This window comes from Muntiacus reevesi, chromosome 11 (genome assembly GCF_963930625.1).
Source record: "Muntiacus reevesi chromosome 11, mMunRee1.1, whole genome shotgun sequence".
NCBI lineage: Eukaryota > Metazoa > Chordata > Mammalia > Artiodactyla > Cervidae > Muntiacus > Muntiacus reevesi.
The window spans coordinates 21,876,754-21,887,217 of record NC_089259.1 but is presented as its reverse complement, the minus strand read 5'-3'; the positions used below and the strand labels follow the sequence as shown (position 1 = coordinate 21,887,217).

Sequence of the window (10,464 nt, the reverse complement as noted above, 5' to 3'; positions counted from 1 at the left end):
TCAAATGCTTGACTTTCACTAACAGAGCTTCCCTGTGACTCAGCTGGTAAAGAATCCACCCGCAATGCAGGAGACCTGAGTTTGATCCCTGGGTTGGGAAGATCCCCTGGAGAAGGGAACGGCTACTCACTCCAGTATTCTGGCCTGGAGAATTCCATGGACTGTATAGTCCATGGGGTTGCAAAGAGTCGGACATGACTGAGCGACTTTCACTTTCACACTGACCCAAATATTTTGGGGGGCTTCCCTGATAGCTCAGTTGGTAATGAATCCTCCTGCAATGCAGGAGACCCCAGTTCGATTCCTGGGTCAGGATATAAGATACTAAGAAATTAGTTCAGCAAATGAGAAAAGGAGAACCAAAGAGAAACTAAGAGTTTGCCATCTTTACTTAGTAAAAATCTGGAATATTATCTCTATTGATCAATCTATATCTACATATTTCTAGATATAGAAAGGTATTTGAAAGCAATGACCATTTTTGTTTATTTCAACTTTGCATATATACATACACATAAATACATTCATATTTTATTATTATTTCACCTTTCCAATAGCATCATGAAGAAAGTCTAGGCAATATTTTCATCTTCCTTCTCTCGTCTCCAGTCACATTTTTTTTAGAGGTGGAGACAGTGACTTGTCCAGAGCTCAAAGCAAGTAAGTGGAAAAGCCAGCTTCAAAAAAACAAGGGTTCTGGCTTCTAGTCCAGTGTTCTTTCTTTTTTCCACAGAGTAGACTCCTATTTGAGCATAGTTTTATCTAGAAGATTGGGTATATATGACACTGTGTGTATCACCTTATAATAGATTCATCTTGAAAATTTATCTATCCTCCTAATGAATTTTAATTTAGTTTTGTATTGCTAGGTTTTAATTTTGATTTTCTCTTTGATTAAAAAATATAGTTACTTAACGATGTATGCAAGCTACCCATGTCAATGAATGCAAAAACTGTTTCATATTATCTAAAAGGAAACAATTGATCCATTGGCAAAGGGCATGAGCTTTGACTTCTAATTTTCTGACTAGGTAGTAGTCATATTTTTTTATTAGTGGAGCCAGTCTTGCCAGCAAGAATGATAATTATTGCTTCTGAGCATAGAACATAAGGAAGGAACTGGAAGGTCACCCATAAATTTGATCTTAAGGCACCAAAAACCAAAAATCAAAATATTACCAAAGAGGAATTTGTGCACAAAGATTGAGGGCCTTGGTTTATAGTTGAGGAGACTGGTTGCTAAACAAAGGGAACTGCTCCAAGTCACTTGGTGGATGTCAGAGCCAAGGCTGAAATCCAGCTTCTGGTCAACCAACACAAAGCTGTTTACCCTCTCAGCACCATTCTGAATTTAGTTAGGTTTGGATTTATAGTAAGCTGAGGTTCTGAAACTAACAAAGAATAAAATCCCATTGAGAACTATTACAGATGTTTTACCTAAAACTTCAATCACTCATCTGTAAGTACTTTTACAATGCCTATTGAGCAATCTCTTCTAGTAGTCTTTTGAGCCAGTAGCGGAACATAAGAGAGGTGAAATAAACTGAGAAACCACTCTGAAACAATCAAAATGTGACCACGTGTATCTTTAGCACATCTGACTTAAGAGTCCCAAACCTATTATCCCATTTCTACCTGAATATCTTGCCTGCATCTTTTATTTTACAACACAACAAGTTCTTGGGCGCTTAACCTTAGGTCAGAGATCCTTTGAGATTTAACAATCAATAAACTTAGCTTTAAGATGGTTTGAGGAGACATTTTGGTGTGTGTTCCATAGAGTAAACGAATTTAAATTTTTATTGTAAAGGATATTTCCCCCAGAATATATACAGCAGGTGTTTAAAAGCTTTAAAAGGCAAGAACTGAAGACTTAAGCTTGGCATTTTTAAAAAACTACATGTTTGTCAACTTATTTTATCTCTTAAGATTTGCAAGTGTTGGTCATAAAATATTTCTTTGCCAATTTAAGTACAGAAATATTTTAACACTGAGGTATTTATCCAAATGAGAGATCATTGCCTTCAATAATCTTTGCTTTCAGATGAGAATTTAATATTTCACTATTTTATCAATGATCATCAATGCAAAATACATTTAAGTAAATAAATGTATGTGTTACTTTCTCTGTAATTTAAAAAAACAAGTACCTAAGACATTTACCAGAAATAATTTCTAAGAGTCACTCCTTCACCTCTATCAAGGCAACCTAAATTAAAAAGTCAAAAAAATTATAATTTACTGATTTCCTTAGGCTACTTGAAAATAAATGTGGACCTCTATTCTTCTTACCATTAAACAAAATATTGAACTCTGCCCTTCAGGCATACTGCCATACCTCAAATGCTGATCTTATCATTGCTTGCAAGTCAAACAGAGTTGGACTTTAAAAGGAAGAAAGGAAAGCCCTCCAGCCATTGGGAAGCACCAGGGGTCAGGCTGGTGGTCTCACTGGTCAGAATGAACCCACAGTCACAATGCCTGACATTTTTCAATCAAGACCCATACCAGGATTTGAAATAAAACACATAAAGAACCATATTCTGAAAACGATGTCCCTTTACATTTGGCCTTTCAGTCGTCCCTTTCAGATGTCCTTTCCAGCTTGTTTTATTTGTGAATAGGACATCATAGAATTTGTCTTTTGAATTCTGTACATAATAATAAACAAGCATACTAAATTATAAAGTAACAATACCAAAACAGATCAGAAATTGATGAAGAGTTGGATGGGGATTTCCTCATATGTTTAAAATATTGGTCACATCCCTTCTGTGTTCCTGGATGTCCATTTTGTACTAAATTGTAAAATGCGTGTATGAATTGTACAGAGGAGTTCAAAGTTCTCTAGAAGTACAATATATATAGAATAGGCTGAAATATATTCCATTAACTAAATGTTATTTGTTTGGATAAGTGACTCACTTAAACTCTCTCCCTCTCCACTCCCAGGCAGAGGTTGCCCAGTGGGATTCCTGGAGCGGACTCTGACATCACTCAATACTCTCGTAGAGGTGGTACTGGGTCCTGGAAAATAGCTCTCAATGCTGCAGGTAGTCATCAAAACCCTAAGCTGGAGGAGCTCCGGATAAAAGCACCAAAAGGTTAAACGGATAAATGCTTCTCACCGAAATGTATCCCCATATGCATCTTAAAGGCTTCCCTGGTGGCTCAGTGGTAAAGAATCCACCTGCCAAACAGGAGACGCTGGTTTGATCTCTGGGTCAGAAAGATCCCACTCCAGTATTCTTGCTTGGAAAATTCCATGGGCAGAGGAACCTGGCAGGGCTACAGTCCATGGGGTCGCAAAGAGTCGGACACGACTTAGCTACTAAACAACAACAATGTATCTTACATCTTCAGTTTGGACAGAAATGTAAAAGGCCTTAACACTGTCTTACACTACCTCCCCACCCCCAACCCCCAAATCTAAGATACCCTTGAGCAGGAAAAGGGCAGAATGACCATTATTTCAATTTTATATTCCAACTAATTATCTGATCTGTATTATTGGAGAGAAAAGAATGTGACCTGAAATAAAACATTTTGCTCAGGAAAAGCAAGACTGCTTAAAGAACAAATGTGAAAACGGTAGTCTTAATTGTGAGGATTCAAGGGGGAGGGAAGCAATTAGAAAACCTTTCCGGAGGGGAATCTCCGCACTTCTGAAGCCTGACAAACACAAGGGGGCAGGCAGAGCTCGAGTCAGGCTTCAAAACCGGCTGCCTGAAGGGAGCTAACCTATTTTAGCTCGCCCTCCGGATATTTATCAGTTCTCTCGGCATGCCAAGAACTGTGATGCTGACAGGCAGGTTTAGTTCGTACTTGGTCTAATTACTGAGAAGAGAACAGGAACATCTTTAATGACAGCTGCCCCAACAGCGGGCTTTGGAAGAGCCTGCCCCAACAGCGGGCTTTGGGCTACACTCCCCAGAACTTACTCTTTGGGGCGACCCTCGCGATTTCGATCTGACTGCATTTCTCACCCTTTCCAAAAGCCTCTTTCTCCTTTCGCTGTGAAATTTGGTTGCAAAGCAGGGACTTGTTGAAATCTCACCAATCCCGAGAACTGTACCCGTCGTAATTTAAAAGGAGACAGTAGGGGGCGAGGGGAGGCTCTGCCTCCTCTAGTTTGACTTTAAATCCAGCTCTCCTTATGCAAATTTGCGCCCGAGTTTCTCCCTTTACTGCCCCGGGTTTTGATTCAAACTTCAGCCACGTTGCTTCTAACTTGCCTCTTGGGCTTGCAAGTTTCAGCGAGAAATAAACATTCCCTGAGCGGGTTCCCATTGGATCTGGGGAGTGGGAGGTAAAATGGGGGTTCTCGCGGATTGCAGGAGGCTGAAGTCCCAACCCTAGCAGCTCAGAAAGAAGCGAGCCCCCTCACTTCCAGGACAACCTGTTGCGCCTTCTATCTCCTCCCCTGCGCGCCGTTTCCCCGCCTTGGCCCCCAGGACGTGATTGGCAGGAGTCGCTACCCAACCCTGGTCTCGGGGCCTCCTCCCCGGACTCACGATTGGCCTCCTGGGAGGACTGGAGTAAGGGGGTGCGAGGGGTGGGATTTCCCTCAAAGCTCAGGGTCCCGGGACCTGGAAAGGAGGAGTGGAGGAGACTCAGTCCTCCGCGCGCCTGAGCCGCGAGCCGTGGAGCTGGGCCGGCCGGGATGGTGTAGCCTCCCCGCGCAGCTCCAGCCTGGACCGCGCCGGGCCACTTTCCCATCCTTCTGGTCCATCCTCGCTGCAGTGAGACGCCGCGGGCGCCGTGCGGAGTTCCTGGCACTTTCCGGAGGACGCTCTCACCTCCTGCCCGGGACTGGGGCTGACCGCGCTCTCCAGGGGACCGGGTTGAGCCGTCACAACCGGACCATGCGAGCCACCGGGACCCCCGGGGTCACCGCGCGCACGCGCCCCGCAGGAAACCCCACCAAGTCTCCACCGACGCCTCCGACGCCACCCGGGCTGGTGCTGCTGCTTCTCCTGTCACTGGTAAGCCGCGTCCGGGCACAGCCACCTGACCCCGGCCGGGCCTTGCTGTCCCCGGATCTCGCGGGGGTTGCAGGGGTCCCCGCCGAAGAAGCCATAGTGCTGGCGAACCGCGGGCTCCGGGTGCCCTTCGGCCGTGAGGTCTGGCTGGATCCGTTGCAGGACCTAGTGCTGCAGGTGCAACCGGGGGATCGGTGCGCGGTGACCGTGCTAGACAACGACGCGCTGGCCCAGCTGCCCGGCCGTCTGCGTCCCAAGCGCTTCCCCTGCGACTTCGGCGCGGGAGAGGTGCGCTACTCGCACCTGGGCTCGCGCAGCCCGTCGCGGGATCGAGTCCGGCTGCAGCTGCGCTACGACGCGCCGGGAGGGGCGGCAGTGCTCCCCTTGGTGCTGGAGGTGGAGGTGGTCTTCACCCAGCTGGAGGTTGTGACGCGGAACCTGCCCCTGGTCGTGGAGGAGCTGCTGGGGACCAGCAATGCCCTGGACGCGCGGAGCCTGGAATTCGCCTACCAGCCCGAGACCGAGGAGTGTCGCGTGGGCATCCTGTCTGGTTTGGGCGCGCTGCCTCGCTACGGGGAACTCCTTCACTACCCGCAGGTCCCGGGCCCGGCCAGCGAGGGGGACACCCAGGAGGCCCTCCTGATGGACTGCAAAGCCTTCCAGGAACTGGGCGTGCGCTACCGCCACACCGCCCCCAGTCGTTCCCCGAACAGGGACTGGGTGCCCATGGTGGTGGAGCTGCGATCGCGAGGCTCTCCTGTGGGCAGCCCGGCTTTGAAGCGCGAGCACTTCCAAGTGCTGGTGAGAATCCGAGGAGGGGCCGAGAACACCGCCCCCAAGCCCAGCTTTGTGGCCATGATGATGATGGAGGTGGACCAGTTTGTCCTGACCGCCCTGACCCCAGACATGCTGGCAGCCGAGGATGCGGAGTGTGCCCCAGACTTGCTGGTCTTCAATCTCACGTCTCCATTCCAGCCGGGCCAGGGCTTCCTGGTGAGCACTGAGGACCGCAGTCTGCCGCTCTCCTCCTTCACTCAGAGGGATTTGCACCTCCTGAAGATTGCCTATCAGCCCCCCTCTGAAGACTCTGACCAGGAGCGTCTCTTTGAACTGGAGCTGGAAGTAGTGGACCCAGAAGGCGCTGCCTCCGATCCTTTTTCCTTCATGGTAGTGGTGAAGCCCATGAACACGCTGGCCCCAGTGGTCACCCGGAACACTGGTCTTATTCTCTACGAGGGCCAATCTCGGCCCCTCACTGGCCCTGCAGGCAGTGGACCGCAAAACTTGGTCATCAGTGATGAAGACGACTTAGAGGCCGTACAGCTGGAGGTGGTGGCCGGGCTCAGGCATGGTCACCTTGTCCTTCTGGGTGCTTCCAATGGCAACTCTGCCCCTAAGACCTTTACTGTAGCTGAGCTAGCAGCCGGCCGAGTGGTCTACCATCACGATGACAAAGACGGCTCGCTAAGTGACAACCTCGTGCTCCGAATGGTGGACGGGGGACGCAGGCACCAGGTGCAGTTTCTGTTCCCCATCACCTTAGTGCCTGTGGATGACCAGCCCCCAGTCCTCAGTGCCAACACGGGGCTGACACTGGCAGAGGGCGAAACTGTGCCCATCCTGCCCCAAGCTCTGAGTGCAGCTGACATGGACTCAGAGGACTCTCTGCTGCTTTTTGTGCTCGAGTCACCCTCCTCCACTGCAGGGCATCTGCTTCTCCGCCAGACCCATCCTCCCCAGGGGGAGGAGATGCTTCTCGGGAGCCCTTGGAGAAAACAGGGCGCCTTCTATGAGAAAACAGTGACAGAGTGGCGGCAGCAAGACATAACAGAGGGGAGACTTTTCTACAGGCACTCTGGGCCCCACAGCCCTGGGCCAGTGATTGACCAGTTCACATTTCGCGTCCAGGATAACCACGACCCCCCTAATAAGTCTGGGCTACAGAGGTTCGTGATACGCATTCATCCCGTGGACCGCCTTCCTCCCGAGCTGGGCAATGGCTGTCCCCTTCGAATGGTGGTACAGGAATCCCAGCTCACACCGCTGAGGAAGAAGTGGCTACGCTACACGGACCTGGACACGGATGACCGAGAACTCCGTTACACGGTGACCCAGCCCCCGATGGACACAGATGAAAACCACTCACCAGCCCCGTTGGGCACCTTGGTCCTGACCGACGATCCTTCGGTGGTGGTCGCCCATTTTACCCAAGCGCAGGTCAACCACCATAAAATTGCTTACAGGCCTCCAGATCAGGAGCTGGGGGTGGCTGCCCGAGTGGCCCAGTTTCAATTCCAGGTGGAGGACCGAGCTGGGAACGTGGCTCCAGGCACCTTCACCTTTTATCTGCAGCCAGTGGACAACCAGCCGCCCGAAATCCTCAACACTGGCTTCACCGTTCAGGAGAAGGGCCACCACATCCTGAGTGAGGCTGAGTTGGGCGTGCGTGATGTGGACACTGATGTGGCCCACATCACCTTCACGCTCATACAGGTGCCCAAACATGGCCACATGAAGCTGTCTGGACAGGTACTGCATGTCGGTGGGATTTTCCACTTGGAGGACATAAAACAGGGTCGGATTTCCTATGCCCATAATGGAGCTGAGTCTCTGACCGACAGCTGCTCCTTGGAGGTCAGTGACAGACACCACGTGGTGCCTGTCACTCTCAGAGTGAATGTCCGGCCAGTGGATGGGGAGGTGCCCATGCTGAGCCTTCCTGCAGGCACGCTGGGGTCCTATCTGGACGTTTTAGAAAACGGGGCTACTGAAATCACTGCCAGTGTTATCAGGGGGACCAACAGGGATGCTGATGATTTGATGTTGACTTTCCTCTTGGAAGATCCGCCCCTATATGGAGAAATCCTGGTCAATGGAGTTCCAGCAGAGCAGTTTACCCAAAGAGACATCTTGGAGGGCTCTGTCGTCTATGCTCACACAAGTGGGGAGATAGGTCTCTTGCCCAAAGAAGACTCTTTCAACCTGAGTCTGTCGGATATGTCTCAAGAATGGCGAATAGGCGGTAACACTATCCAAGGAGTTACCGTGTGGGTGACCATCCTCCCTGTTGACAGCCAGGCCCCAGAAATTTCTGTAGGTGAACGGTTTATCGTGCTGGAAGGCGATAAAAGTGTTATAACCTCAATGCACATAAGTGCTAAAGACATCGATTCTCTCAATGATGACATCTTGTGCACCATCGTCATTCAGCCTACCTCGGGTTACGTGGAGAACATCTCTCCAGCCCCTGGCTCTGAAAAATCAAGAGCAGGAATTGCTATAAGTGCTTTTACTCTGAAAGATCTCAGGCAAGGTCATATAAACTATGTCCAGAGTGTCCATAAAGGAGTAGAACCGGTGGAAGACAGATTTATATTTCGCTGTTCTGATGGCATTAACTTTTCAGAGAGACATTTTTTCCCCATTGTAATCATTCCCACCAATGATGAACAGCCAGAAATATTCATCAGGGAATTTATGGTGATGGAAGGCATGAGTCTGGTGGTTGATACACCCATCCTCAATGCCGCCGATGCTGATGTTCCTCCGGATGACTTGACTTTCACTATTACCAGGTTTCCCACCCACGGTCACATCATGAACCAGCTGATAAATGGCACTGTTTTGGTGGAAAGCTTCACCTTGGACCAGATCATAGAGAGTTCCAGCATCATTTATGAGCACGATGACTCTGAGACTCAGGAAGACAGTTTCGTGATTAAACTCACAGATGGTAAGCACTCTGTGGAAAAGATGGTCCTCATTATGGTTATTCCTGTTGATGACGAGACCCCTAGGATGGCCATCAATAATGGACTGGAAATAGAAATCGGGGAAACCAAAATTATCAACAACAGAATATTAATGGCAACTGATTTAGATTCTGAAGACAAATCCTTGGTTTACATTATTCGTTATGGGCCAGGACATGGCTTATTACAGAGACAAAAACCTGCGGGTGTCTTTGAAAACATCACATTGGGCATGAATTTTACTCAGGATGAAGTAGACAGAAATTTGATTCAGTATGTCCATTTTGGGCAAGAGGGCATTCGGGATCTAATTAAATTTGATGTGACTGATGGAATCAATGCCCTCATAGATCGCTATTTTTATGTGTCTGTTGGAAGCCTTGACATTGTCTTCCCCGATGTGATAAGTAAAGGAGTGTCCTTGAAAGAAGGCGGTAAGGTCACCCTCACAACAGATCTGCTGAGCACTAGTGACTTGAACAGCCCTGATGAAAACTTAGTTTTTACCATCACCAGGGCTCCCATGAGAGGCCACTTAGAAAGCACAGACCAACCTCGAGTGTCTATCACGTCTTTCACTCAGCTCCAACTGGCTGGCAACAAAATCTACTATATCCACACAGCTGATGATGAGGTAAAGATGGACAGTTTTGAGTTTCAAGTCACTGATGGACGTAACCCTGTCTTTCGGACATTCCGTATCTCCATCAGCGACGTGGACAACAAAAAGCCAGTGGTCACCATCCATAACCTGGTTGTCAGTGAAGGTGAAAAGAAGCTGATTACTCCCTTTGAACTCACTGTGGAAGACAGGGATACTCCAGACAAGCTCTTGAAATTCACTGTCACCCAGGTACCTGTTCATGGTCAACTCTTATTCAACAATACCAGACCCGCCATGGTTTTTACCAAGCAGGACTTGAATGAAAACTTAATCAGCTACAGACATGATGGTACCGAGTCAAGTGAAGACAGCTTCTCCTTCACAGTGACTGATGGTTCCCATACAGAGTTCTATGTTTTTCCTGATACAGTTTTTGAAACAAGAAGACCTCAAGTAATGAAGATTCGGATCTTGGCTATTGACAACAGAGTCCCCCAAATTGCAGTGAACAAAGGGGCCTCTACACTTCGCACTCTGGCCACAGGCCATTTGGGGTTCATGATCACAAGTAAAGTATTGAAAGCAGAGGACAAAGACAGCTTACATGTTTCTCTCCGGTTTATTGTGACGGAGGCCCCTCGACATGGATATCTCCTCAACCTGGGCCAAGGCAACCACAGTGTGACTCAGTTTACACAAGGTACTGTTCACTTTTCTTTCTTTATAATCAAAGGGCACTCCAAGTCTTCCTTCTTGAGATATGGCTGTCATTGATAACTTTGTAAGTAGAGCAACAAATTAGAGGCCAGGGAGGACTTCCCTGGTGGTCCAGTGGTTAAGACTCCATGCAGGGGTGTGGATTTGATCCCTGGTCCAGGAACTAAGATCCCATGTGCCACATAGCACTGCCAAAAAAAATTTAAATTAAAAAATAGAGTCCAAGGAAAGAGAAGGAAAGGGAAATAAAGGAAAGGCAAAAATACAGGGACTCTGTTTCCTAAGAGAACACCTCTCTTCTTGCCATATGTCCCACTGTAGTGACCTTCATTAGTAGGAGTATTGTATTTTGAAAATATCAGCTAAGATGCCAAAGAAAGAGCTGAACTTCAGTGAATTAAATTTGAAG

At 48.2% G+C, this 10,464-nt stretch overlaps 1 protein-coding gene across 1 annotated transcript in view; it reads left to right on the top strand.

The window, feature by feature from the left end:
• The first annotated feature begins 4,603 nt into the window (after positions 1-4,603).
• Positions 4,604-10,464, top strand: part of FREM2 (FRAS1 related extracellular matrix 2) — a 158,620-nt gene continuing 152,759 nt past the window's right edge. Inside the window, exon 1 of the mRNA XM_065902066.1 lies at positions 4,604-10,038. Within this exon, the coding sequence (XP_065758138.1) occupies positions 4,866-10,038 (5,173 nt within the window). The 5' untranslated portion in view covers positions 4,604-4,865. The remainder of the gene's footprint in view (positions 10,039-10,464) is intronic.